At 51.8% G+C, this 23785-nt stretch overlaps 1 protein-coding gene across 4 annotated transcripts; it reads left to right on the plus strand.

The window, feature by feature from the left end:
- Positions 1–1248: 1248 nt before the first annotated feature.
- Positions 1249–20080, plus strand: HDAC6 (histone deacetylase 6). Of its 4 annotated transcripts, none has more exons than XM_019714298.2 (29): positions 1249–1386; positions 2466–2588; positions 2673–2801; positions 2936–3024; positions 4848–4932; positions 5028–5068; positions 5762–5858; positions 6000–6097; positions 7045–7149; positions 7273–7341; positions 11474–11600; positions 11714–11779; positions 11858–11917; positions 11995–12084; positions 12402–12508; positions 12592–12659; positions 12902–13073; positions 13163–13291; positions 13446–13614; positions 13891–14024; positions 14519–14587; positions 14698–14890; positions 16416–16565; positions 17962–18136; positions 18248–18750; positions 18837–18947; positions 19077–19223; positions 19318–19446; positions 19655–20080. In XM_019714298.2, the coding sequence occupies exons 2-29, from the start codon at positions 2496–2498 to the stop codon at positions 19721–19723; spliced, it is 3474 nt and encodes a 1157-aa protein (XP_019569857.2). In that variant the 5' UTR covers positions 1249–1386; positions 2466–2495; the 3' UTR covers positions 19724–20080. The 4 variants fall into 4 exon arrangements, with proteins under 4 accessions (XP_019569857.2, XP_019569859.2, XP_019569860.2 ...); XM_019714300.2 differs by lacking the exon at positions 1249–1386 and adding an exon at positions 1849–1988; XM_019714301.2 differs by lacking the exon at positions 1249–1386 and adding an exon at positions 2034–2051.
- Positions 20081–23785: the final 3705 nt, after the last annotated feature.

Consider the following 23785-nt stretch of genomic DNA (forward strand, 5'->3'; position numbering starts at 1 on the left):
AGGAATACCTCTCCTCAGGAAGCATGGAACCTCTGTACTTATCCTATAAAAGGATCCCAGCCAGATAAAGGAAGCCAAAGACTGACACTCTACTGCAGGGACCCATAAATTATGGCATTCAGGACAAAGCCAGACTGCAGCCCGTTTTTACATTTTTAAAAAGAATGGAAAGAAAGAAAAAAAGAAAGAAGAATTTACCAGAGGCCGTACGTGGCCTGCAAAGCCTAAAATATTACTATCTGGTGCTGCAGAGAAAAAGTTTGATGACCTCTGCTCCTCAGAAGCCTCTCTTCTGACTATACAGAAAAATGGGCCTTGACACTTACAAGACTCCCTACTCTATTACTTTGTAGGCATCACAACCCCAGAATATTCCTGTGTGCATCATTGTATGTGTTTTCTTTGGTGTATGTGGAGGTTTAAAGGTCTTAGGGCTGTGACCCTCTTCCACCAGGACAAAAGACATATTCAGGCAGGAAGAGTGGAAGGGAAGGGAAGGCTGGAACTGGCGTTTTAAAGAGGGTCAGAGGACCCGGCTAGTGGGTGGTGGGGCTGTCAATCTGTTTGTTAGTCAGCGATGCTGAACCCCAGACCGCTTATCTCTCGGGCCCCAGCCTACAGCCCCGGTAGGAAATGGTGAAGAATGAGAAAGGGAGATTAGGGAGACAAACCGGCCTCCTGCGGGGCTATTTAGACCTGGGGTGGGAGGGAGTTGGCGGGGGGCCGCAAGGGGGCAACTACCCTTCCTCCCAGGCACACACTTTCCATTACAACTTGGGAGCAAAGGTTACTCGGTGGAGGGGGCTGACAGGGAAAGCTGCCGCCCAAGAAAAACTCCCCTCCCTGAGTCCATTCTGTCCCTAGGCACTATTTTATCACAATTTTCCAGATGAGGAAACTGAAGCACAGAGATGTTTAGTAACTTGCCCCACGTCACATGGCTAAGTCGCATAACCTCAGTTTCCTTATCTGCAAAACAGTCTTAATAATGGGACCTCACAGAATTGTGACTTACAGCAATGCCTGACACATAATACTTGTTATCATTTAATACTTGCCCCTACTAAGACTCCTTCCGCCCACCATCCATTTTCACGGCAAAACATTAATAGCTAACACTTGGTAAGTGCGGCCTGTGTACCACCTTCGTGAACATTAACCTAGAATATTCTCGCCACATTTAGCATCATCAATCCCATTTGGCCGCCAGCAGCCTTCCTCCAGTTTCAACCTAGCTCCAGCCCGCCCGCGCCACGTCATCACAGCGCGCCGCGCGGGAAGCTGCAGGGAGGAGGGAAGACGCCCTTTCCCAACTCCCTCGCTTGCTCGCTTGCTCTCTTTAGTCATCGCACGGCACAGTAGCCGCAGATCCGGAGGGCTCCTAAGGTGACTGGTCAGGGATTGAGGGACGGCGACCAGGAAAGCCAGGGAGACAGCGGCAGGGGTTGGGGGAGGGGCGAGCTTGAGTTTGAGCGCCGCGTCGAACCGCCGCAGCGCGCTTCGCGCAGGCGCAGCAACGCCCGCGTCGCGGGCGGACGCGCAAACCCGCGGTTTGTGAGCTCGCTGGAGGTGTGGCCCGCCAGAGGGGCGCGGTCCTGCGGCCCGATCCTGGTGTGGGCGGGATCTGGGCGGGCAGTAGAGAGACTCGGCCCAAAGGAAAAGCTGGCCTCAGGCTCCCACAGTCCCACAGGTCGCCGGGAATTGGGCGGTCCTAGCCGTGGGCGGAGTTTGAGAAAAGGGCTGTGCCCAGAGAGTGGAGCCGAAGGGATTGGTTGGCGTCAACGGAGGGGGCGGGGGCTGGCGGGAGGCGGCTCCAAACTCGGTGAAGGGGCTTGGGGAAGCGACAGGGCTAGGATTCGGGCGGGGGGTGGGGCCTGGTAGAAGGAAAGGGGCCGTCCCCTGAGGGACAGGGCCTGTTGTAACATTAGGGGCGGGATCTGGCCCAGTGGAAGGTGCCGGTGCGGCCCGATAAGGGGTGGAGTTAAGTGGTTCGTTAAGGGTGGAGTTGGGGCCGGGGTCGGGTTTGGGTCTGGGTCTGGCTGAGTGAAAGGGTGGGTGATTATCCCGGGCGATTGGATGGAAAGGGCGTCTATGAAGAGGCGAGGTCTGGGCGAAGCTGAGAAGAATGAAAGGGTCTCGGAATGGGGCTTGGTAGAGAGGAAGGGGTGGTGATTTGCTGGAAAGAGCAGGCCCTACAGTGGACTGAGCCTGGGGGTTAATTGCTCTTTGAAAGGAGAAAGAATACAGTTAAAGGGGTGGAGTCTAGTGGAATGGGCGGGACCAGGTGAATTAGACACCCGAGTGGAGGGAGAGAGCCTTGAGAGAGGCGGAGTTTAGAAGGCAGTGGGGAGTAGGATAGAGTGAGAGATGGAGACTAGTGTAGGGGGCGGGGCTTGAGAAGGGGCTGGGATGTGGGGTCCTCAGGGCACCCCAGACCTTTCAGTCACCTCCACTGCACCCTTCAGAACCGCATCAGGGGTGAAATCTCCCCGACCATGACCTCCACCGGTCAGGATTCCACCACAACCAGGCAGCGAAGGAGTAGGCACAACCCCCACTCGCCCCCCCACGACTCCAGCGTCACCTCGGTGAGGCCCCAGACCCGTCCTGATGAGGGGGAGGGGGAGCAGCCGGCCATGCAGTGGACTTTGACCCTTCTTTCTGTTTGGCAGAAGCGAGGTGCTAAGAAGGGTGCCGTACTCCGCTCCAGCCCCAAACTAGCCGAGGTTAAGAAGAAAGGCAGAATGAAGAAGCTCAGCCAAGAAACAGGGCAAGACCTAATCGTGGGCCTGCAAGGGCTGGTGAGAGTGGCCTGGCCACAATTTAGCCTCCTGTGACAATCAAAATTCTGAGGTTGTCCATCCTGGACAGTATGGGATGTTCTCTCTGACTCAGGCCCTAAATCGATCCGTGTCTCACATTTTTTTCCTTGCAGGATCTGAACCTTGAGGCCAAGACACTGTCTGGTACTGGCTTGGTGTTCGATGAGCAGCTAAATGAATTCCACTGCCTCTGGGATGACAGGTGAGGTTGACTCCTCTAGGCTGTCCCCGAACCACACAAATATGCAGACTTAGAGCTACTAGCAGGAACAAATCCTTTCTTACACTAGCCTAGAGACCACAAGCAGACGATTTAGGGAGGTGGGGCTCAGGCTTGAAAGGGTTCTTTTCATTTAGCCAGCAAATATTTATCGAGCGCCTACTGTGTGCCCCAAGTTGGTGATACAAATGTGTCAGACAAGACAGACAGGGTCCCTTCTCAAGGAGCTGATAGGTGAGTAGAGCAGATCATTAAACACCCAAAAGCAGTGTGAAATGTTTAATGAAGGAGGACTTAAGATCACAGGCTTCAGGAATGTTTAATAGGGACCCTAGACTAGCATCCAGGGCTCCCAGAAGGCATCCTTGAAGAAGCGACGTTTGTGCTGAAACAGGAGAATTCCCTCTCCCATTCGCTTACACATGTTGTAATTCATCAGCAAATTCTTTCGGCTCTCTGTTCGAAATGTATTCAGTATCTGACCTTTTCCCTCACTGTCTTCACTGCCACCACCATCATCACTCACCGAGACTTGCAGAGGCCTCCTCACTGGTCCCCTGCTTCCACCTTTACCCCTGCTGTCTGTTTTCCACACAGCAACCTACAAAAATACGTACGAGATGATGTTCTCTTTCTTAAAATCTTTCAAGGGCAGACCATTGCCTTCAAGGTAAAGTCCAAATTCTTCATCCCGGCCTCTCAGGTTCCACGTGATCTGGCTCCACATCACCTTGGTGACCTCATGAGCTCATCCTCCCCCCTCATTCGCTTTGCTTCACTTCACCCACACTGGTCCCCTTGCTATTCTTCCAACATACCAGGCACTCCCTCGACTTGGGTCTCTACCCCGTCCAGTCTCTTCCAGAGATCCGTTTCTACCTTCTCTCCTCCCAGTTAATATGCGTATCTCAAGGAGACTTTCTCAGAGAGAGCTTTGCCTGGTCATTCCCCTCCCCCCACACCTGATCTTCACCCTCTTCCTTACCCATGCCATTGTTTGCTTATTATTATGTTTATGTGTTTACTGGTTGAGTATCGATCTCTCCTAACCCCATGGAAGAGTCGGGATGTCAAAAGGCTTCATTATTGAATGTAGATCTACTGCCTCCTGAGGAGCTAGGGACGTGTCAGTGGTCAAAATAAACAAAACCCCTGCCTTTGTGGAGACTACGTTTTCCAGGCAGGGAGACAGTCCACAAACAAAAAGTAAATGGTACAGTGTGTTAGAGAAGTGCTGTGGAGAAGCACTGAAGCAGGAGGGAGAGGAGCAGAAAGCACAGTGGAGGGGACTCTTCAGTTTCGAATAGGATGGTCAGGGCAGGCCTCGCTGATATTTGAGCAGGGACCTAAAGGAGGTGAGGGAGAGAGCAATGAAGACATCTGGAAGCAGAGGAGGAGACATCTAGCAGGGAGGAGAAAAGTACTTCATGTAATGAGATGGGATCCACGAGAAGGTTTGGAGTAGAGGTGGGACACAATGTGATTTGGGTTTTAACCAGTGTCTGCTGCTTTGTGGAGAAAGAACTGTTGGGGGAGTGACGGCAGAAGCAGGAAGGCCAGCAAGGAGGTGACTGTAGTAGCCTAGGCAGGAGGTGATGGTAGCAGCAGGGGGAGGTGATGGGAGAGGGGCAGGCCCTGGATACATTGTGAGAACAGAGCCAACAGTCACCAAGGGTGACTCCAAAGCTTCTGGTGTGAGCAGTGATGGAAGGATGGATGAGAAGATGTACCTGGGCAGATATACTGCTCATCTGTGTCCACACATATACCTATGTGTGCGTGTGACTGTATCTCTGTCACCCCAGCTTCCCGGAAGGCCCTGAGCGGCTCCATGCCATCAAGGAGCAGCTGATCCAGGAAGGCCTCCTGGACCGCTGTGTGTCCTTTCAGGTGAGTCCCCCCGCCGATACACTGGCTGCAGGGCAGGAGCTGGCAGGACCTGGGCAGGGCCAGCGCCTTAGCCCTTTTTCCTTGTGTCTCCCCAGGCCCGGTTCGCCGAAAAGGAAGAGCTGATGTTGGTTCACAGGTGAAGGGTTGGGAGCCTTGTAGTGTTATGGGGGAGGCCTGGGCCCACCCGGGCAGACTGGATGCTTGGGGAAGAAATGTCATAGGCTCTGTGGCCTTGGGCGGGTTGCTGAGCCTCTCTGTGTCATCGCCTGTAACATAGGGGCTAATAAACATAAGTTCCTCAGGAGGGTTTGATGTGCTGGGGGCTTAGAATGGTGCCTGACCTATCATCTGCCCAGAAGGAAATGTTGTAATAATCTGGTGTGTAAACAGCTGAGGAGAGAGGTATCAGGATGGCTGCAGGAACTTAGAGTAAGAGGCCTGCTGTGGTGTGGCCCCAGGACATCTAGCTTGGCAGAGTGGGTGTCTGAGCTGAGGTGTAAGAGGATAAAAGAATGAGTCAGATGAAGAGGAGAGCTGAGGGAAGGGGGATACCGACAGCTGGAACAGTCTGACCAAAGGCCTGGCCGTAGGAATTGGGGTGGCTAGAGCAGAGGGCAAGGGATGTGATGGAAATGAAGTGGGTTAGGGAAGAAGCAGGGAATGTGGCCTGTATCCCAACTGTTCCCCCAGATTGGCGATTGAGGAGGTGTGACTTGTCCAGGGGTCAGGTGCATGGAGAGCTTAGCTGGGGAGGGGATAGGGCCCTGCCTGGCGCAGGCCCGAGGAGGGAGGGAGGCCCCTGAATCTCATCCCCTGTCTGTGTTTACAGCCTCGAATACATTGATCTGATGGAGACGACTCAATACATGAATGAGGGAGAACTCCGCATCCTAGCAGACACCTATGACTCAGTTTACCTGCATCCGGTATGGATGAGAACCGTGAGAACAGGGTGGTAGCAATCCTGGGGTTACCCGTCCCCACCCCCACCCCACCCTGGGGGAAGCAGCTAAGTAGAAAGGGCTGCTGTCTCCCTCACTCCCTTTCTGGCTCCCCACTGTCTCCAGAACTCGTACACCTGTGCCTGCCTGGCCTCAGGCTCCGTCCTCAGGCTGGTGGATGCAGTCCTGGGGGCTGAGATCCGGAACGGCATGGCCATCATCAGGTAGGACCCACCAGCGTTTAGTTTTTGACATTTTCAAAAATTCCTTCCCTCAAATGTAAAATGTATTGGTAATGCGTAGTGTATTCACATGCTTAAGGTACAAAACGGGGTATAAGAAAAAGTCTCCCTCCCACCTCTGTCCGAGTCCCCCAGACACCTGCTTCCTTTTCTAACCCGTGACTCATGTGTGCTCCAGAAACAGTCTGTGCCTCTTCATGGAGTAAATACCATATTTCGTTGATTCTAAGATGCATATTTTTCATATTGGCAACATCTTGAAATCCAGATGCATCTTAGAAACAGTGACATCTCAGAATTCAGTTGGCAGCATTTTCTGCTTTGTCGTTGGCATGTAAAATCATAGTACATCTTACCATCATTGGCATCCCAGAACTGATGAAATGCAGAAGACAGAGCCTTTCTCCTCCCTCCCCTCTTTTTAGGGGAGCACTCCAGCACTCAAATGCTCCCTTCCAAACTATACATTTTCCACATAAACATCTTGGAAAGCTTTCCTCTAACAGTTTCTAGCTTAGACCCATGTAGAATACCAATTTGCGAGTGTACACTAAGTTAACCAGCTCCCTAACGTTGGCCATTTTTTTCTTCCCAATCATTTGCTGTTTCCAAAAAATGCTGCAGCAAATATTGTCCATTTAGAAACATGTTATTTCACACTTTTTGTTAGGTTGTGGGCTAAGTCCCCAGGAATAGAATGGCGGGGTGTGAAGGTGTATGCATTGATCATTTTAATGAGCATTATTAAGTTGCCTTTAGAGGGAGAGCAGGAGACGGGTTGAGGGTCTGAGAGCCCCCGTTACTCAGTTCCTGGCGGATTGGCAGGCATCAGCACTGGGGGAGTTGGTAGCCCAGGAGCAGAGGGCAGGGGAGAGTCCATCTCTGCAGGGGAGGGCCCCCCAATCTGTGGCTTTCCCTGTCCTGCCCAGGCCTCCTGGACACCATGCCCAGCACAGTCTTATGGATGGATATTGCATGTTCAACCATGTGGCCGTGGCTGCCCGCTATGCTCAACAAAAGCATGGCATCCAGAGGTCAGTAGCAAGCAGCAGGGGTGGGCAAGATGGGGTGACATGGGGTGGGGGAGCCGGGTCTGGCCACTTCCCCAGAAGCACCTGGATCCTCTTACATAGCATCCCCCACTCTCCCGCTAACAGGGTCCTTATCGTGGATTGGGATGTACACCATGGTCAAGGAACACAGTTCACCTTTGACCAGGACCCCAGGTATGCCCCAAGTGCCACCCCAGATGCTAAGACTCGCAGCTACATCAACCCCTTAGAGGCCCAGCCAGAAGTGGTCCGGGAGGGAAGGGAAAGCATTCACATTCATTGGGTCTGCCCTGGGACCAGGATCTCGGCCGCTGTCTGCTTGTCTGCTCTCTTAATTGCAGTCTGAGGCAGGGACTCTTGGGTTCACCATTTTATAGATGGGGGAACTGAGCCTTACACGTTACAAGATCACACGGAGAAGAATGGGAAGAGATGAGATTTGAGCCCACAAATACTTGGAGATCTTGTTCACCAATTTACCCTGGAGCTGGAATGAACCTCAAATTACTACTTTATTTTTTTTCCAATTATGACTGCTGCAAAGTACTTACTAAAAAATAATATAGAAGTGTCTATAGCAATGAATCTCCTGTAATTCCCATTACCTCAGAAATAACTGTTGATAGTTTAGGTTTTTTTTTGTTTTTTGTTTTGTTTTTTTTTATCCTTACAGAATTTTTCCTATAGATGTATGAAGATTCATTATCGTTATTATTAACACATTGCCCAATAGGATAATCCTCTACATGGTCTTTGGCAACTTGCTTTTTGTATTTAACAGCCTTCAGTGGACACTGCTCCATGTTAATGTCCCTAAAAGGCACCCTGTTCTTTGTAAGATCTATCCAGTGTTCTGTTGTATGACTGGACCTCTGGTCATTTTAATTCCGGGACATTTACGATGCTTCCCAGTTTTTGCTATTACAGATAGTTCTACAGTAAATAGTCTGGTAAATACATAATTTTGCACTTCTCTGAGTATATCTGTAGGATGAATTTCCAATCATGGATTACTGGGTGAGAGGGTTGGTGTGCTTTAAAGTCTGGGATCTAATGCCAAACTCTCCTCCAAAAAGGGTACTAGCTTACCCTTCCTGCAGAAAGTGATTGAACGACTTCTCAGTAGGGGACACTACTAAGTAGTTGTTGTTTTATCCGGCCTTCTACTGAACCAACTGCATAGAATACACTTTTCCCCCATAGATACTGAGCTCCTGTGGTCCTTAATCTAATCTAGGTTGGCTGTTCTCTAGACATTGCTTTATCATTTTCTATCATTCAGTGTTGCTGACATGTCTGATGTCAATCTGATTTTAATTCCTTTCTGAGTGATGTATTTTCCTCTCTGAAGGTTTTACATTCTTCTCTTTATCCTGGTGTTTGGAACTTTCACCTTGGCCCCTCCTTCTGCTTAGCAGTGGGTAGACATTTTACACCTGAAGACTCATGCCTTTCTTAAATCCTTGGAAGTTTTCTTCTATTAGATCTTCGATGATTTCTTCTACTGTATTTCTTTATGGTCTCTTCTGTTAGTCAGATGTTAGACCTCCAGGGTCGATCTGTGTGTCTTATTTTTTCTCTCTTGTTTTCTGTCTCCTTTTCCTTTCACTCTATGTCCTGAGAGATGACCACAACTTTACCTTCAAAGCCCTTCTATTGGATTATGTATTTAGACATTCTTTTAATCTCCAAAAGTACTTTCTTTCTCTCTGTTTCTGTGCCCTCTCATTCCTGATCTTGGTTTTATAGAGTAATAATTACAAGTGGTTTCAGTTTTCTTCAGTTTTCCTCGAATGTCTAGCAATCCTTATTTGGCCATTTATACCTAAGAACGAAGCACTGTTGCAGGTGGCTGTCTTGGGGCTACTTTGCTGTGATGCATGTGGGTCTGTTTCCTGAAAGGCATTTCTCCAGGATGGTGGCAGGTAATGTCCACTGACAGGTCTCAACTTTAGGGAGTGTGGGCAAGGAGCCTGGCATTAGATGGGATCCTGACAAATTCCAAAAAAAGGGGGACTTTTCTTGGGGTGACATCTCTTATTTCCCCCTTAACCTTGCCAAAGGTTTGCCAATTTTACTTATCATTTCAAATCTAGCATTTGGCTTTTTTAGCCATCGTCACTGTTTTTATTGTTTGTTTTTTTAGACGTCGTTATTTTTTCTGTTTTTATTTTTATTAATTTCTCCACGTGTTCTTCATTTTGTTCTTTTCTGGCTTCCAGAATTGAATGCTTCGACATTTATCAACTGATTGGCCAATCTTGTTTCATCTATATCTGCCCTCACTGCTGCCCTCTTGTATTATTTTGAAGTTAATCCCGGATACCAGATATCGTTTCTTCTGTAAATATTCCAGAACATATCTAAAACATAGGACTTTACGAAAAAAAGCATAACTATAGTATCATGCCTAAGCAAATTAACAATGATTCTTTAATATCATGAATCATTTTTTTTGTTTGAATAAATGCACTGGAGGCTCTGGCTGTTATTTTGTGGAGATATTGTTGACGGTGTGCATGGATATGGGGAAGTATGAATGTATTCATTGCATTCTTCCTCATGATTAGCAATGTCTAGATGAAAAAGAATTTATCCATGGCCTTCAATCTCCCAGCTCCCAATCTCTCAGTCTCTTAACTCCAACAGCAGGGTCCTGAGATGGAGACAAGTTGGACAGTCCTTAAAAGACTGTTATGAAGACAAGGAAAACAGGCAAATTAAAGCTAAGTAGTTAAAAGAAACTAGTAAATTTAGTGAATTGGTCATTGGGCGAGTTGGCTATTCAGGATTCATTTTGTGTGCAGTGACCTGGATCTGTGCTTGATTTCTCCAGAAGGGAAACCCCGGGTCATCCCCGCAGGCCTCTGGAGCCTCTAAGTACTTTCCAGGGATTTGTTGAAATCTCTTATTGTCTGAATCCTTCCTCCCATTCTGTCTTTCTGGGCGGATACTTGTTTAACATTCCTTTACTGTCTTGACGGGGGATCCTAGGAGAGTGAGGAGGTAAACCATTCCTTCACTGGAAGTCAACTGAACTTATTTTAAAATCTGTTTCCTTTATAAGCTTAGTTTCCTGGGTCTTATTTCTTCTGTTGACTCTGGTGACTCTCTTGTGGGGTGGCTTTCTTCAAATCTTTTCTTTAGTCTTTTCTTCTCCCTGATGATAATATTTATGTTCCACTGTGTATTTCTCCTCCTTTAATGGTTAACTTCATTTTTAAAAACTTTAGAACTGATATTTATCAGAGTCAAAAAAAAAATCATCCCCCACCTACTCCATACCAGAGCTTTCACTTGGGTTGCATTCCCTAATTCCAAGATATTTTTCTTCAATTTCAAGAATCTTTTTATACGAATTGTCTTACATTTCACAGCTATATTATTAACATTTATTAAAATAGGACTGTCAAGTTTGTCTAGATTCATTGCTTACCACTCTTTCTCGTATTTCCCTAAAAAAGGGGTGGGGGAATGCTGTCTTAAATCCTTCCTGGAACAAGGCAGGGAGCGGATAAACAGATGGATGGATGCATAAGAGATTATTCATTTGGAATGCCTCAGTCAGAATTAAGCCCTCCCCCAGTCCCCTGCTGGGCTTTCTGGACCATCATCTCTTTTCAGTGTCTGTTCTGTGTGTCAGTGCCCCTCACTGCTGTGAGTGCTCAGTTTCTCACCTATACAACAGAAGAAGTAGCAGAGATAGTCTGGAGGTATTGGGAAGAACTGCCACCCTCGCTGGTTTCATGGAGCCCTAGCCAGCATCCCCATTCCAGTTCCACACACAGAACCAAGTGTCACCCCTCCTAACCCTAGTCCCCAAGTCTCCCACTTCTTTCAGGGGAAACACCGAGCTCTCAGCCTGGCCTGATGCTCTTGTCAGCCTTAGCTGGCCCCTGCCACTTTAGAGCCGCATGCCCCCTGTGGGCCTCCAGACATGATGGGGTTTGTCATGCTGTTACCACCTTGGTCACGGGGGCAGGTGGGTGGGCGGGCACGATCTAAAGTCCCCACAGGGTCAGGAGCCCTCAGGGACTGGGATAGACCCGCTAGCCATCAGGGTCTCAGAGCTGGGCACTGAGGGGGGCAGCAATGTTTGCTGAGGGAGGGATTCCGGTAAGACATGAAATGAATGAGTGAGGTGGATAAATAAGTGGAAGAATGAATGAATGTGTGAATTAAAGAATGAATGGGGGAAATAATGAGAGAATGAATGAGCAGTTGAGGGAACTGGTAGCTGTGGGTTGGGGGTGTCTGGGGGGATTGACACCTCAACCCTCTGCCCTCTTTTTTTCTCTGCCCCCAGCGTGCTCTATTTCTCCATCCACCGCTACGAGCAGGGTCGTTTCTGGCCGCACCTCAAAGCCTCTAACTGGTCCACCACAGGATTTGGCCAAGGTCAGGGATACACCATAAATGTGCCTTGGAACCAGGTCAGTGTCTGCCTACCCTTTGCACCCAGAGTGAGGTCCACACCCACCCTTCATCTGGTTTGGGGCCGAGGGCAGAATGTCCCCATCTCACCGTCATGTGCCTCTGTCTGCAGGTGGGGATGCGAGATGCCGACTACATTGCTGCTTTCCTGCAAATCCTGCTGCCGGTCACCCTTGAGGTCCTGGGGGTCTGGGGTGTGACGGTGAGGGATGGGCTTTGAGGGCAGGTGACCTCATAGAGTCCTTTTTCCCCTCAGTTCCAGCCCCAGCTGGTCCTGGTGGCCGCTGGATTTGATGCCCTCCAAGGGGACCCCAAGGTAAGATGGGCTCCCTGAGATGGCAGGTGGGCAAAAGGGAACTTCGCGGAGCCAGGCTGACTTCACATTCCCCCTAGGGCGAGATGGCCGCCACTCCGGCAGGGTTCGCCCAGCTAACCCATCTGCTCATGGGTCTGGCAGGAGGCAGGCTGATCCTGTCTCTGGAGGTGAGTGACTCACTCGGTCTCTGAGCCAGTGGATCCTACAGAACATAAGAATGAAGCTCTCAAGTCTAGGAGAAGTTCCTGCCCCGGCATTTCCACGTCCTTGCCTGAGTCGCTGAACTTCCTCATGCCTCTGCCTTCCTTATGTAAAATGGTCATAATACTAATAGTAATCACCTCCTAGTACTGTTCAGGGAGTGAAATGAAGTCACCCAAATTCCTTGTTGGTTGACATGTAGTCAGCACCCTAGTAGTAGTATTACCACCACCCTTCCCTGGTAATGTCTAGTTCTTTCCTGAGCCCCCTCACACACTTCTAGGGTGGCTACAACCTCCGTTCCCTGGCTGAGGGCGTCAGCGCCTCGCTTCACACCCTCCTGGGAGACCCTTGCCCCCTGCTGGAATCCCCTGGCGCCCCCTGCCCAAGGTGAGTCCAGGTGGAGGAGAGGAAAAGTGGGACCCTCACTGCCCACCCCAGGGGCATTGGGTCACACTTTCCCTCCCCTCCAGTGCCCAGTTGTCACTGTCCTGCACTCTGGAAGCTCTGGAGCCCTTCTGGGAGATCCTTGTGAGATCAGGTAGGAGGCAGGGGGTGGGCTTAGTGGGGAGGAGGTCAGCGATGGAATGAGCCATGGGGGGAGACTTCGAGACCCCTCTCTGACTTTCCTGAGCTGCCTTGCTGGATGAGGGTCAGGCCCTCTCTCTCCCTGGGCCCTGGCTTCATGCCTCCCACCCCTTGTTACATTTGGGTAAACGGAATTCCAGAGTATTCCAGTGATCCAGGGTGAGGGAGTAGGGTGAATGTGGTCTGCCCTTCCAGATGAGACCCTGGAGGAGGACAGCGTGGAGGGGAGCACTGCGGAGGAAGCGGAGGAGGAGGAGAGGCCGTGGCAGCCCCCTGTGCCCCCGGGCCTGACGTGGCCGGTGCTGCAGGCTCGGACGGGGCTGGTCTATGACCAACGGATGATGGGTCACTACAACTTGTGGGACAAGTATGCGGTCAGAGGGCCACGCTAAATTGTCAGGGGTCCCTCCCCCTCCTCAAGCACTAAGCCCTGCCTCTGTGTTCCCCATCTTGCAGCCACCACCCCGAGATGCCCCAGCGCGTCTCACAGATCATGTGCCGTCTGGAGGAGCTGGGCCTTGCCGAGCGCTGCCTCATCCTGCCCACACGTCCCGCCACGGATGCTGAGCTGCTCACCTGCCACAGGTCAGACCCTCGTGCCTAGGGTGGGGTGGGGCCTCGGTGCACACGTTCCACCTGGGGGCTGGTGCCTGGCGACACAGCTGCTGGGGGACATGGCAGGGGCTGTGGAGGGGACAGAACCACCTGACTGTCCCTGGTGCCCTCTCTGTGCCTCCAGTGCTGAGTATGTGGGTCGTCTACGGGCCACAGAGAAGATGAAAACCCGGGAGCTGCACCGCGAAGGTGCCAGCTTTGACTCCATCTACATCTGCCCCAGCACCTTTGCCTGTGCAAAGCTGGCCACTGGCGCCACATGCTGCCTTGTAGAAGCTGTGCTGGCAGGAGAGGTGCGTCTGCTTTGGGGTGGGGCTCCAGCTCCAAGACGTGGTCCTGGGGGAGGGAGAGAGGTGGCTCGGAGAGAATTGGGCAGGGCCTGGGGAAAGGCCAATGGGGAGGAGACGCCTGCTCCCCAGAGGCCTTGCTTACTGGGAAGTGTGTCCAGAGGGATGGGGCTGCGGGGCTGGGAGCCCCTAGAAGCTGGTAGTGGGAGGATGGGAGAGAGGGGAGAGGAGAGAAAGCGATTAGGGCAGTGGTCTGATCTTGGCTCCCTGCTCCTCCTCCAGGTTTTGAATGGTGTTGCTGTGGTGCGTCCTCCAGGACACCATGCAGAGCAGGACGCTGCTTGCGGTTTCTGCTTTTTCAATTCTGTGGCTGTGGCTGCTCGCCATGCCCAGGCCATCAGTGGGCATGCGCTGCGGTGAGGGATCCCGCTCCCACCCCCAGCCCAGTGCTTACCCAGCGGCCCCATGCTGCCCCAGGACTTACCCAGAAACACCCAACAGTCTAGTTGCCCAGCACTTCCCCATAAAAGGACCGAGGATCTAGCCTCTCAGTGCTTATTACTCAGAGAGGACCCCAAGATTGTGGCACCCACGTGCTTATAAAACAGGATCCAGGGTGCTCCCCAGCATTTCTCACCCCTGATTACTATCCCGACAGAACCCAGGGTCTAGGTTCCGATGCTTCCCCACGCGGCCTGGTGTCTGTCCGTGAGCACTTGCTCAGGATCCGGGCTCAGCTGTCATCCTTACTGTCATAGGACCCCCAAGCCTGCCACCCAGCACTTTCCCTAGGGATCCAGGATCCTGCCACCCACAGTAAATGCCCCTGCAGACAGATCCTAGGGGTCTAGCCCCTGCCCTCTCCTAGGGGGCAAGTGTTCTGGGTAACCGAGAAGCTGTCTCTCTCCAGGATCCTGATCGTGGACTGGGACATCCATCATGGTAATGGAACTCAGCACATATTTGAGGAGGACCCCAGGTGAGGGGCTGGGCAAGTGTTGGGGTGTGGCCGGGGAGGTGGGCGGGCCATGGCTCAGGTGCCAGGCCACTAACCAGCCATGGCCCCCCTTCCCACCCCATCTCCGGCAGCATACTCTACATTTCCCTGCACCGCTATGATCATGGCACCTTCTTTCCCATGGGAGATGAGGGTGCCAGCAACCAGGTGGGCTGGGCTGCAGGCATGGGCTTCACCGTCAACGTGGCCTGGAATGGGCCCCGCATGGGTGACGCCGAGTACCTGGCTGCCTGGCATCGTCTGGTGCTTCCCATTGCCTACGAGGTACACTTCAGGGTGTATGTGACACAGCTGTGTGCATGGCAGCGGGGGCGTATGTGCCTGGCTTCCGGGTGACTGATTCTGTGAGATGACAGACAGCAATGGGGACGGCAGGCAGGTGCGGGTATGATGCTGTGATGGCCTTTGCATATGTCTGGCTGCATGTGACCCTTCTCTGTGCAACTGTGAGAGGCTTCTGGGTATGGGGGCATAGTCTGCATGTGCCTAGCTGTGTACATGTCTCATGCGTATATCATCACCAGTGCCTGTCCTCTGTGTGATGGTGGCCCCATGTGACTGTCATCTCTGTGGAATTGCATGTGCAAGGTGGGTAGGGGTTTGAGTATGTGTGTTCAACTCTGTGCAGGTGGCTATTTCTACTGTTTCTCTCTGTGATGGGTGCTGTCTCTGTGACAGCCAGTGTGTAACTTTATGCCATGTGGGAGGCTGTACATGACAGTCATCTATCTGTCTGTCTGCTGTAGCTGTTTGTGTGTCTTTTTCTGACTGGGGCTGGCCTGTATATATTTACCTGATTCTGCATGAGTGGCTGTAGGTAACCACCTTCTCCATGGGTAAGCTGTGTGTGCCTGTGGCAGATTGTATGTGTGTGACTAACTCTGAGGCTGGATAAAAGCGCCATCTCTGTGACTTCTGTGTATGTTCAAATGTATGTGTGTCTGACGATGCACAGTGGTTGTGACTACTTCCTGTGTGTGTGTGTGTGTGTGTGTGTGTGTGTGTACGCGCACTTGTATGTAACTGAAATTGTGTGTGTGACTGTGTGTAAGCAACCACCTTGTATGGGTGCAACAGTGTATATGTGTGGCTGTTGTGACTGTGGTGATGGCATGTGTGTGATTGTGTCTGTGCAGGGGTCACTGTGGGTTACTGTCCCCTCTGAGAAACTGTGTGTGTGCATGACTAGCACAATGTGTAGTCTGGTCTTTATGGGACTGGTTGTGTGTGGGTGGGTGTGGCTGTATGTGACCGTCTTCTGTGTGTGGCACTTGCATTGTCATTTCTTGTGATGGAAGTATGTGTGTACCTCTCTTTGGGCCCAGGGGTATAAAACCCTGTGTCTTGCTCATGTGTGTCCCATGTTTGACCAGGGAGGGGAGCGTGTGCCTCTCGATCTCACCCTTGGGTATGTGTATAAGGACATATCTCTGTCTCTCTGTGTCGCATGTCCTCATCTCTTGACAGTTGAGTCTCCTCATCTCATGACTCTACCTTATGTCCCCGTCCATCTATTTCTAGTGTTTCATGCCTTTAGGTCTGTCTGATGTGTCCAAGTCTCTGTTGATGCTTCTCATGTATCTCCGCCTTGTGTCTCCACATCCTCCCTTTCCTACTTCCAGGGTTCTGGTCTGTGTCTCCCAGACTCCAGGTGCCATGTCTTCATCTCTCTGACTTGCGTCGTCATGTCTTCATTTGTCCTTGTCTCAATGTCTCTAGGGCTACCTCACCTGCTGCCTACCCAAGCCTCTACCCTCATATCCATGCATTTCTTCTCTCCCTGCTGCAGTTTAACCCAGAACTGGTGCTAGTCTCAGCTGGCTTTGACGCGGCACGGGGGGATCCACTGGGGGGCTGCCAGTTGTCACCTGAGGGCTATGCCCACCTCACCCACCTGCTGATGGGCCTTGCCAGTGGCCGCATTATCCTAATCCTAGAGGTAACTCTCTCGGTCCCTCTTCCCATAGTGGGGGGTGATTTGGAAGACTGGGAGTCCTGCCCTTTCTGCTGGCTGGCTGCAAGACTTGGGGCTATTTCCTAAAATCTCCTTTGAGTGTCTCCACCTGGGATTGTTGGCATATACTGGGCGTTAATAACAGCAGCATTAACAAATTTCATTGAGCACTCACTGTGTCCAAGACACTCTTCTCAACGCTTTATATATATTATTAATCCATTGACAAAGCAGCCTTCTGAGGTGGGGTCTGCTGACCTCATAATTTTCCTCTCTCAAGATCAGAGAAACTTAGGCACAGAGGTGTGGTGACGAGCCCGAGACCACACTTTTAATAGTGGAAAAGCCAGGGCTTGAATCCAGGCAGCCTGGCTCCAGAGTTTATGCTTTTTACCTCTACTTGAACTGCCTCTAACAAGTTTCTGAGACAAAGTAAATTCACTGACCTTTCGTAAATGATTCAGTGCTACTGCCCCCTGGGCCTCAGTTTCCTCATCTGTAATATGGGGCTGGCTAATTAGTCATGGAGGAGGGCCTGGCGTATGGTAAGCACTGTAGAAGTGCTGTAGCTTCTTAGTGTTATGCTTTGTTCATACACTACTTTAACCCTCTCAGCAATCTTACGTATTTGTTTTCACTACTTTACAGATGAAGACAGTAAGTCACAGAGAGATGAGCTAGGTGGTAAAAAGTCCCACACTGTACCCAGACTACTTGTGGCAGCGCAGGCTGGTGGTTAAGAACAGGGACTCTTTCATCAGATAGCCCAGGTTCCAAGCCCAGCGCTGCCTCTTCCCAGTCATTATGGCCTCAGACAAGTCATCTAACCACTCTGAGTCTCAGTTTCTTTATCTGTAAAAAGAGCAGAGACTGAGGTCCCTATAGAGTTTGAGAAAAGGGGGTTCCTGTACCAGGTCAGGACGGCTTCATATAGAGAGAAAGACCAGTTGTTCCTGTACCAATTTGGGACAAGGGTTTCTGTGTGGATGCAGCCAGGGGCTCCCATACTGTGAAGACTGGTTCCTGCACAGATTGAGCACCTGTGGTTTGAGGATTAAGTGAGTTAATATGCATAAGGTCCTTATAATAGGGCCTACCACACAGGAAGCACTTAACGAATGGCAGCTATTACTGTTACCATCAGTATTATTGTTATTGTGCTTACTATTATCTTGCACGTTACATCACAATTTATCCCCCTCAACAACCACCTCACACAGTGGGTGCTACCCATCTGACAGATGGTTCTACTCACTTGTCCCCAGTCCCCACCCTCCAGACTTGCAGGACCCCGAGGCAGGTTTGGGAGGCAGGATATCTTGCTTCCCAAATTCCCTGAGGCTAGCCCAACATACCTTTCCCTCCCCTTTTCCTTCAAAAGGGTGGGTATAACCTGACGTCCATCTCGGAATCCATGGCCGCCTGTACCCGCACCCTCCTTGGGGACCCACCACCTGTTCTGACCCTGCCACGGCCCCCACTATCAGGGGCCCTAGCCTCAATCACTGAGACCATCCAAGTCCATCGCAGATACTGGCGCAGCTTGCGGGTCATGAGTGAGTAGGCGTGGGGAATCGGGAACAATGAGGGGCTCAGGAGAGGGCAGGGATTAAAGGCAGGAGAGGGGATAGCACCCACACTCAAGGCTCTCCCTCCTATGGTTCCAGAGGTGAAAGACAAGGAGGGACCTTCCAGTTCTAAGTTGATCACCAAGGAAGCACTCCAACCAGCCAATCCTGGGTCAGCCGAGGGGCTGACCACACTAGAGGGAAATATTCTGGACACAAGCATGGGGAAGACCACCTTGGCATCATCTGTGCAAGAGTCCACTCCACCCCAGACCAAGTCAGAGGCAGCTGTGGCGGAGCTCACTCAGGACCAGTCCTCAGAGGCAGCCATGCCGGACCCGACCACCTCAGAGGCAGCCATGCCGGACCCGACCACCTCAGAGGCAGCCATGCCGGACCCGACCACCTCAGAGGGAGCCATGCCGGACCCGACCACCTCAGAGGAGGCCGTGGGAGGAGCTGAGCTGATCCAAACCTGTCCAGCTTCGTGCACTGACAACCAGACTCCTCCAGCCTCACCTGTGCAAGGAGCCACACCTCAGAGCTCCCCCACTAAGCTTACTGGGATTCTCAGGATCTTGGAACTAGACAACAAGGCTCAGGTAAGGCCCACTACCACATCCAGGTAGGGGGAAGAAGGGACAAGAATCAGGCCTCTCGGATACATCTCTTGCCTCTGTGTGTCCAGGGGTCCCCAGAGTCTCAGATCCCAGGAGAGGAGAGGCTACTAGGAGAGGCAGCTGGAGGTCAGGACGTGGATGATTCAGTGCTGATGCAGGTCATTGGGGACACTGACCAGGTGAGCTCAGGGAGAAGAGGGGACCGTGGCTTCCTTCTCTTGCCTATTTGTGCTTCAGGTAGGAGCATGTAATGAAGGAACATATAATGGGGAGATAAGTCCTTAGCTTACTCAGTTTCACCCACCCAGGCCATGTTTTACGCTGTGACACCACTGCCGTGGTGTCCCCATTTGGCGGCAGTCTGCCCCATTCCTGAAGCAGGCCTGGATGTGACCCAACCCTGTCAGGACTGTGGAGCATTCCAGGAGAACTGGGTGTGTCTGTCTTGCTATGAGGTACGCAACAGGAAGTGGATGGGTGGGAGGTTGGCCCAGGAACAGGCCATAGGTGGGTGCTGATCCTTGCCCAACACTCACGCCCCAACCTCAGGTCTACTGCAGTCGTTACGTCAATGCCCACATGCTCCAGCACCATGAAGCCTCGGGACACCCGCTGGTCCTCAGCTATGTTGACCTTTCTACCTGGTGTTACCAATGTCAGGCCTATGTCCACCACCAGGTGGGTCCTGGGCAGACCCCCTAACGTGTGTGTACTCCCTCCCTGCACACACATACCTCCTGTGATGGGGTAAGGAGGAAATGGAGGCCCTCCTGCATGTGGAATAGTCCGGGAGACAGGGTGGTTGAGAGCCGGAGTGGGGGCAGCCTCCTGGCTGAGGTAGAGGGGGTCCCCACTCTCTCTTACCTACCCTCTCTTGCTTCCTCAGACTGTCCTAGATGTGAAGAACATCGCCCACCAGAACAAGTTTGGGGAGGACATGCCCCACTCACACTAACTCCCAGGACGTGCTCCTTTTCACCTTGAGGCCCAAGATAGCCCAGCCTTAGCTCATTCCAACCTGTACCTTGGATGAGCCTCTATCCCATCCTGAAAACCCTTTACAACTCCCCAAGGGTGCTGATTTCATTGTAAATACCTGTAAGAGGACTGTGGTGAGGAATTGTAGCTGTGCCCACTGCCTGCTCCTGGGACTCCATTTACTCCGCCCCAGAAGGAAAGGGGGGCAAACGGGGAGCAGCTCAGTGTCCCTAAGAGGGGACTGATATCAAGAAGATACTTTGGAAAACGGGGGGGATCAACTGACAGATATGGCAGGGTTGCATATGTAATAAAATACAAGCTGTTACAAAAACCTGGAGAAAGTGTTTTAACTTTGAGTGGATAGAGAACTCCACATCCCTGGCCAACAGGGCTGATGAGTAATGAAGGATGAGGGCATGCGTCTTTATCCGGTCAACCCCTTTCCCAGCCAGTACCCAAAAAACTAACTGGAAATAGAGCACGCAGCTTGACTGGTTCCACAATAGATTAAATGGTGGAATCCGAGAAAATCAGTGCCTGTCTTAGAAATAGGAGCTTCACAGCCAGTCCCAGCTACACCCTGGGCTGAGAAGGCAAGAAAACTATCAGGAAGTGTCCTCACCAGGCCTCAGCCTCCACACCTGTCTTTTTGTCCTGATGGTGGGGAATGTCCAGGTGTAACATACTTAGATTTGGTGGTCACATGGAGCTTCCTGGGGGAAGTAGTACCTATCATTGACCAGAGGTGGGGAATTGGAGGATAATTTGGGGGTTTTATTTCTCCCAGATAATGAGAATTAATTTGGCAACTCAAAGGAGTCCATAGCTGAGGTTTTCTGGATTTTTCTTCATGGCTGTTATGACCTGAAGATGACCACCAGAGCTCCAGCCAGTCAAGAAGGAAAATGGGGAAGGGGAAAGGGAAGGGGCCTGTGGCCAGCTCAGTCCATCCTCTTGTTAAGGTGCATTTTGGATGCCACACACAGTAACCCATGCTTTCATCTCATTGGTCACAACTGTCACATGTCATAGCTGCAAGGGAGTCTGGGAAATGTTTTAGCCTTGAAGTATGTCCACCTCAAACCAGGTTCTTTCTGCCCTGACAGAAAAACCACTCCTTCACAACTCTTTACCTCCAGGAACGGACACAGCCCTCTTCCGCAACGGATACAACCCTCTCTGGCACCTTTTCCCCTTCAGGAACAGACACAACTCGCTCCCAAGCTACCAAAAAGCCTGCTTGGGGCAGCACAGGCTCCATGGCCTCAAAGAGGCCCTGCCAAAATATTTCCCAAAGTCTGGCCACTCAGGTCAAAATTCCGACACCCCCCGCCCCCGCACAATAAAAACCCGAAACCGCAGCCCAGATGGAGGCAAGGTAAGGGCGAGGTGCCGCAGGACGCTGGCGCCCGCCAGAAAGGCTGACTGCCAGCAACGAGCGCATCCCGAGCGGACCTCCTTGGTGCGCACCTGCCGGCGGGGTCAGGACCTGCGCTCTCCCCAGGGCGGGGGGATTAGGGGAGGGGTTTCGTCTGTGGAGGGGCCTGAGGGCGGGCCCACGCGCATGCGTACCCCTGGCCCCCGCCCCCGCGCTGGGGTGAGCGCAGCACCTCCTGCCCTGTCAGTCCTGTCAGAGCTGCGGCGGGTTCGGGTCCCAGCGCAACCTCCTCTCCGCGGACTCAGGTGAGCCAACCGGCTGGGCCCCAGCCCAGACCTAACCTGGGAGGGCTTTCTGCCTAGGGCTTTGGGGCGCAACCGAGGTGCGGTTTGCGGGGAGCCCTTCCCCTGCCACCACCCCTCCTCGGGGGACAGCCACCAACTCCCAGACCCTCTGGCGGCTGGCTTTGTGGAGGCCGAGCTGGGCCCCGCCGCGCCGGTCGGGAAGCGGGGCTGTGGACCGGGCCTCGGGGTGGTGGCGTCTCTTCCCCCGCCCTGCCCCGTCCCCCCTGAAGAAAAACTGGCCGATATGGTGCAGACTGAGTACAGGGTCTGGGCTTTGAGGTGAAACTTGGGGGTTACCCCTCCCTGCCCCAAGCTTTCCACCACACCTGGCTTAGTCAGGGGAAGTGTAACCTGGTGAGGTTATCCGGAGCTGGCCCTGAAAGGGGAGTCGTAAGGGCTTACATTGGGGTGGTCCCTCAACCCCCCACTCTCCCTGAATCTATGCCCCCCACCTCACCCCCGGGTCAATTAGGCGAACACAAAGGACACACAAAGGCTGTGGTCCAGGCAGCGGGGATGGGGGTGGGGTTGCGGTGGGGTGGGGGAAGGGGGTCAGAGGGTCTCGAGGACCCTACAGTGACACTCCAAGAGCACTTTCCAAAGCAAGTTTCCTCTATTACTTGAGAAGGGTGACACCTCTCTTCCGTTGATCTGCGATGGGCTCTGGGACCTCGGGCCGTCGCCGTCGCCTCACGTTTCTGAGCCTCCTGTTCCTCATTGATAGAGAGGCATGAGCTAGGCTCTCGGTAAATAATACCCACTGCTTTGGGGATCCTAGTCACCGTCATGGCGACCTTTGCCAAGAGGGAGGAACCCATCCCACCTGTCCCCACCCTTAAATGATGGCTCCCTCAGATTTCCATCTGCCCAGGCCCCAAACTGAGGGGTCATCTTTGACCCCCTCCCCTGCCCCTTAATCTCTCAACAAATCCTGCCGATTAATTCCACCTTTAGAAAATAGCGGAATTCGACCTCTCCTCTTCACAACCACTGCCGTCTCCAGCCGGGACTACCGCGGGGGCCGCCTCACTGCTTCTGCCCTCGCCCCCTCCTCAGTCGTCCTCACAGCTACATCTTCTCCCTGTCTCTGTCCGCGATGTTTGGGGGCCCCAGAATTCTGTCCTCGGTTTACCTCTTTCCTCATCACGGCCCCCTTCTTTCTGTGCCACCACATCCAAGAACTATTTTCAGGGATCTTTCTGGGCTGAGGACCCCACAGCTGGATCCCCGTCTGGGACGCTGACCCCCAGGTCCCAAACTCAACAGAAACCCCCATCTACCCCCAAACTGCCATTGCTCCAGAGTTTCCAGAGAGACAGGTAGCAGCCATTAAGATGCTGCATTTCCTTGAGGCCACACACTGAACTAAGTCCAGGATGTGTATTGAATGAATTAACGGTTATTTGCTATTAATAGCTAACACTAATTGAGCGCCTGCTGTGTGCCCATCCTCTTCTAATTGCATGGTAATTTACTTGCTTATCTTGTTTATTATCTCTTCCTCGCTTTTAGAATCTAATCCTCCCAAGGGCAGGGACTTCATTTTGTCACTCCCCACCCCCATCTTGGCACCCATCACAATGCCTGGCATGCAGGAAGCCTCAAAGTAATGAAATAAAATTATAATGGAAATGCTTACATTAACCGAGCACCCTTTGTATACTTATCACCTGTGGCTGAACTCTCTGTGTCTGTCTTCCTGACTAGATTGTCACATTTTTGAGGGCTAGCGTTTGTTTTCTATTTTCCTCCACCTTGCCACACGGTAGGTTCCCAGGAGCAGTATGCTGAATAAGTAATAAAGACTGAATTCTATATAATGGCCAACATACTTCACAGTTTCTTTATTTGGTTCGTTGTCATCATCTTTCAGAACATAAACTCCCCTGGGGCAAGAATATTGCTCATCACATACTGTACAACAGGCATTGTGCTGGGCTGGGGTTCAGTGGTTCAAAATTCAAAATCAAAACCAACAAAATCCCTGCCTTCCCTCCGGAATGGGGCAGGACTGCTAATAGGCAGGGGTTTCTTTTTGGGGTGGTGAAAATGTTCTAAAATTAGATTGTGGTGATGGTTGCACAACCTGTGAATATACTAAAATTCATTGAATTGTACACTTTTAACTAGGTTAACTTTATGGTCTATAAATTGTATCTCAAAGCTGTTTTAAAAATCCCTCCCTTCACAGAGTTTATGTCATAGACGGGAAAGAGAGAGAGTAAACGACATATATACATAGCATATTAGAAGGTGACTAGTACACACTGGACACTCAGTAAATGTTGAGTCAATGACACTAGCTGCCCCCTTG

This window comes from Rhinolophus sinicus, chromosome X (genome assembly GCF_036562045.2).
Source record: "Rhinolophus sinicus isolate RSC01 chromosome X, ASM3656204v1, whole genome shotgun sequence".
In the NCBI taxonomy this organism is placed as follows: Eukaryota; Metazoa; Chordata; class Mammalia; order Chiroptera; family Rhinolophidae; genus Rhinolophus; species Rhinolophus sinicus.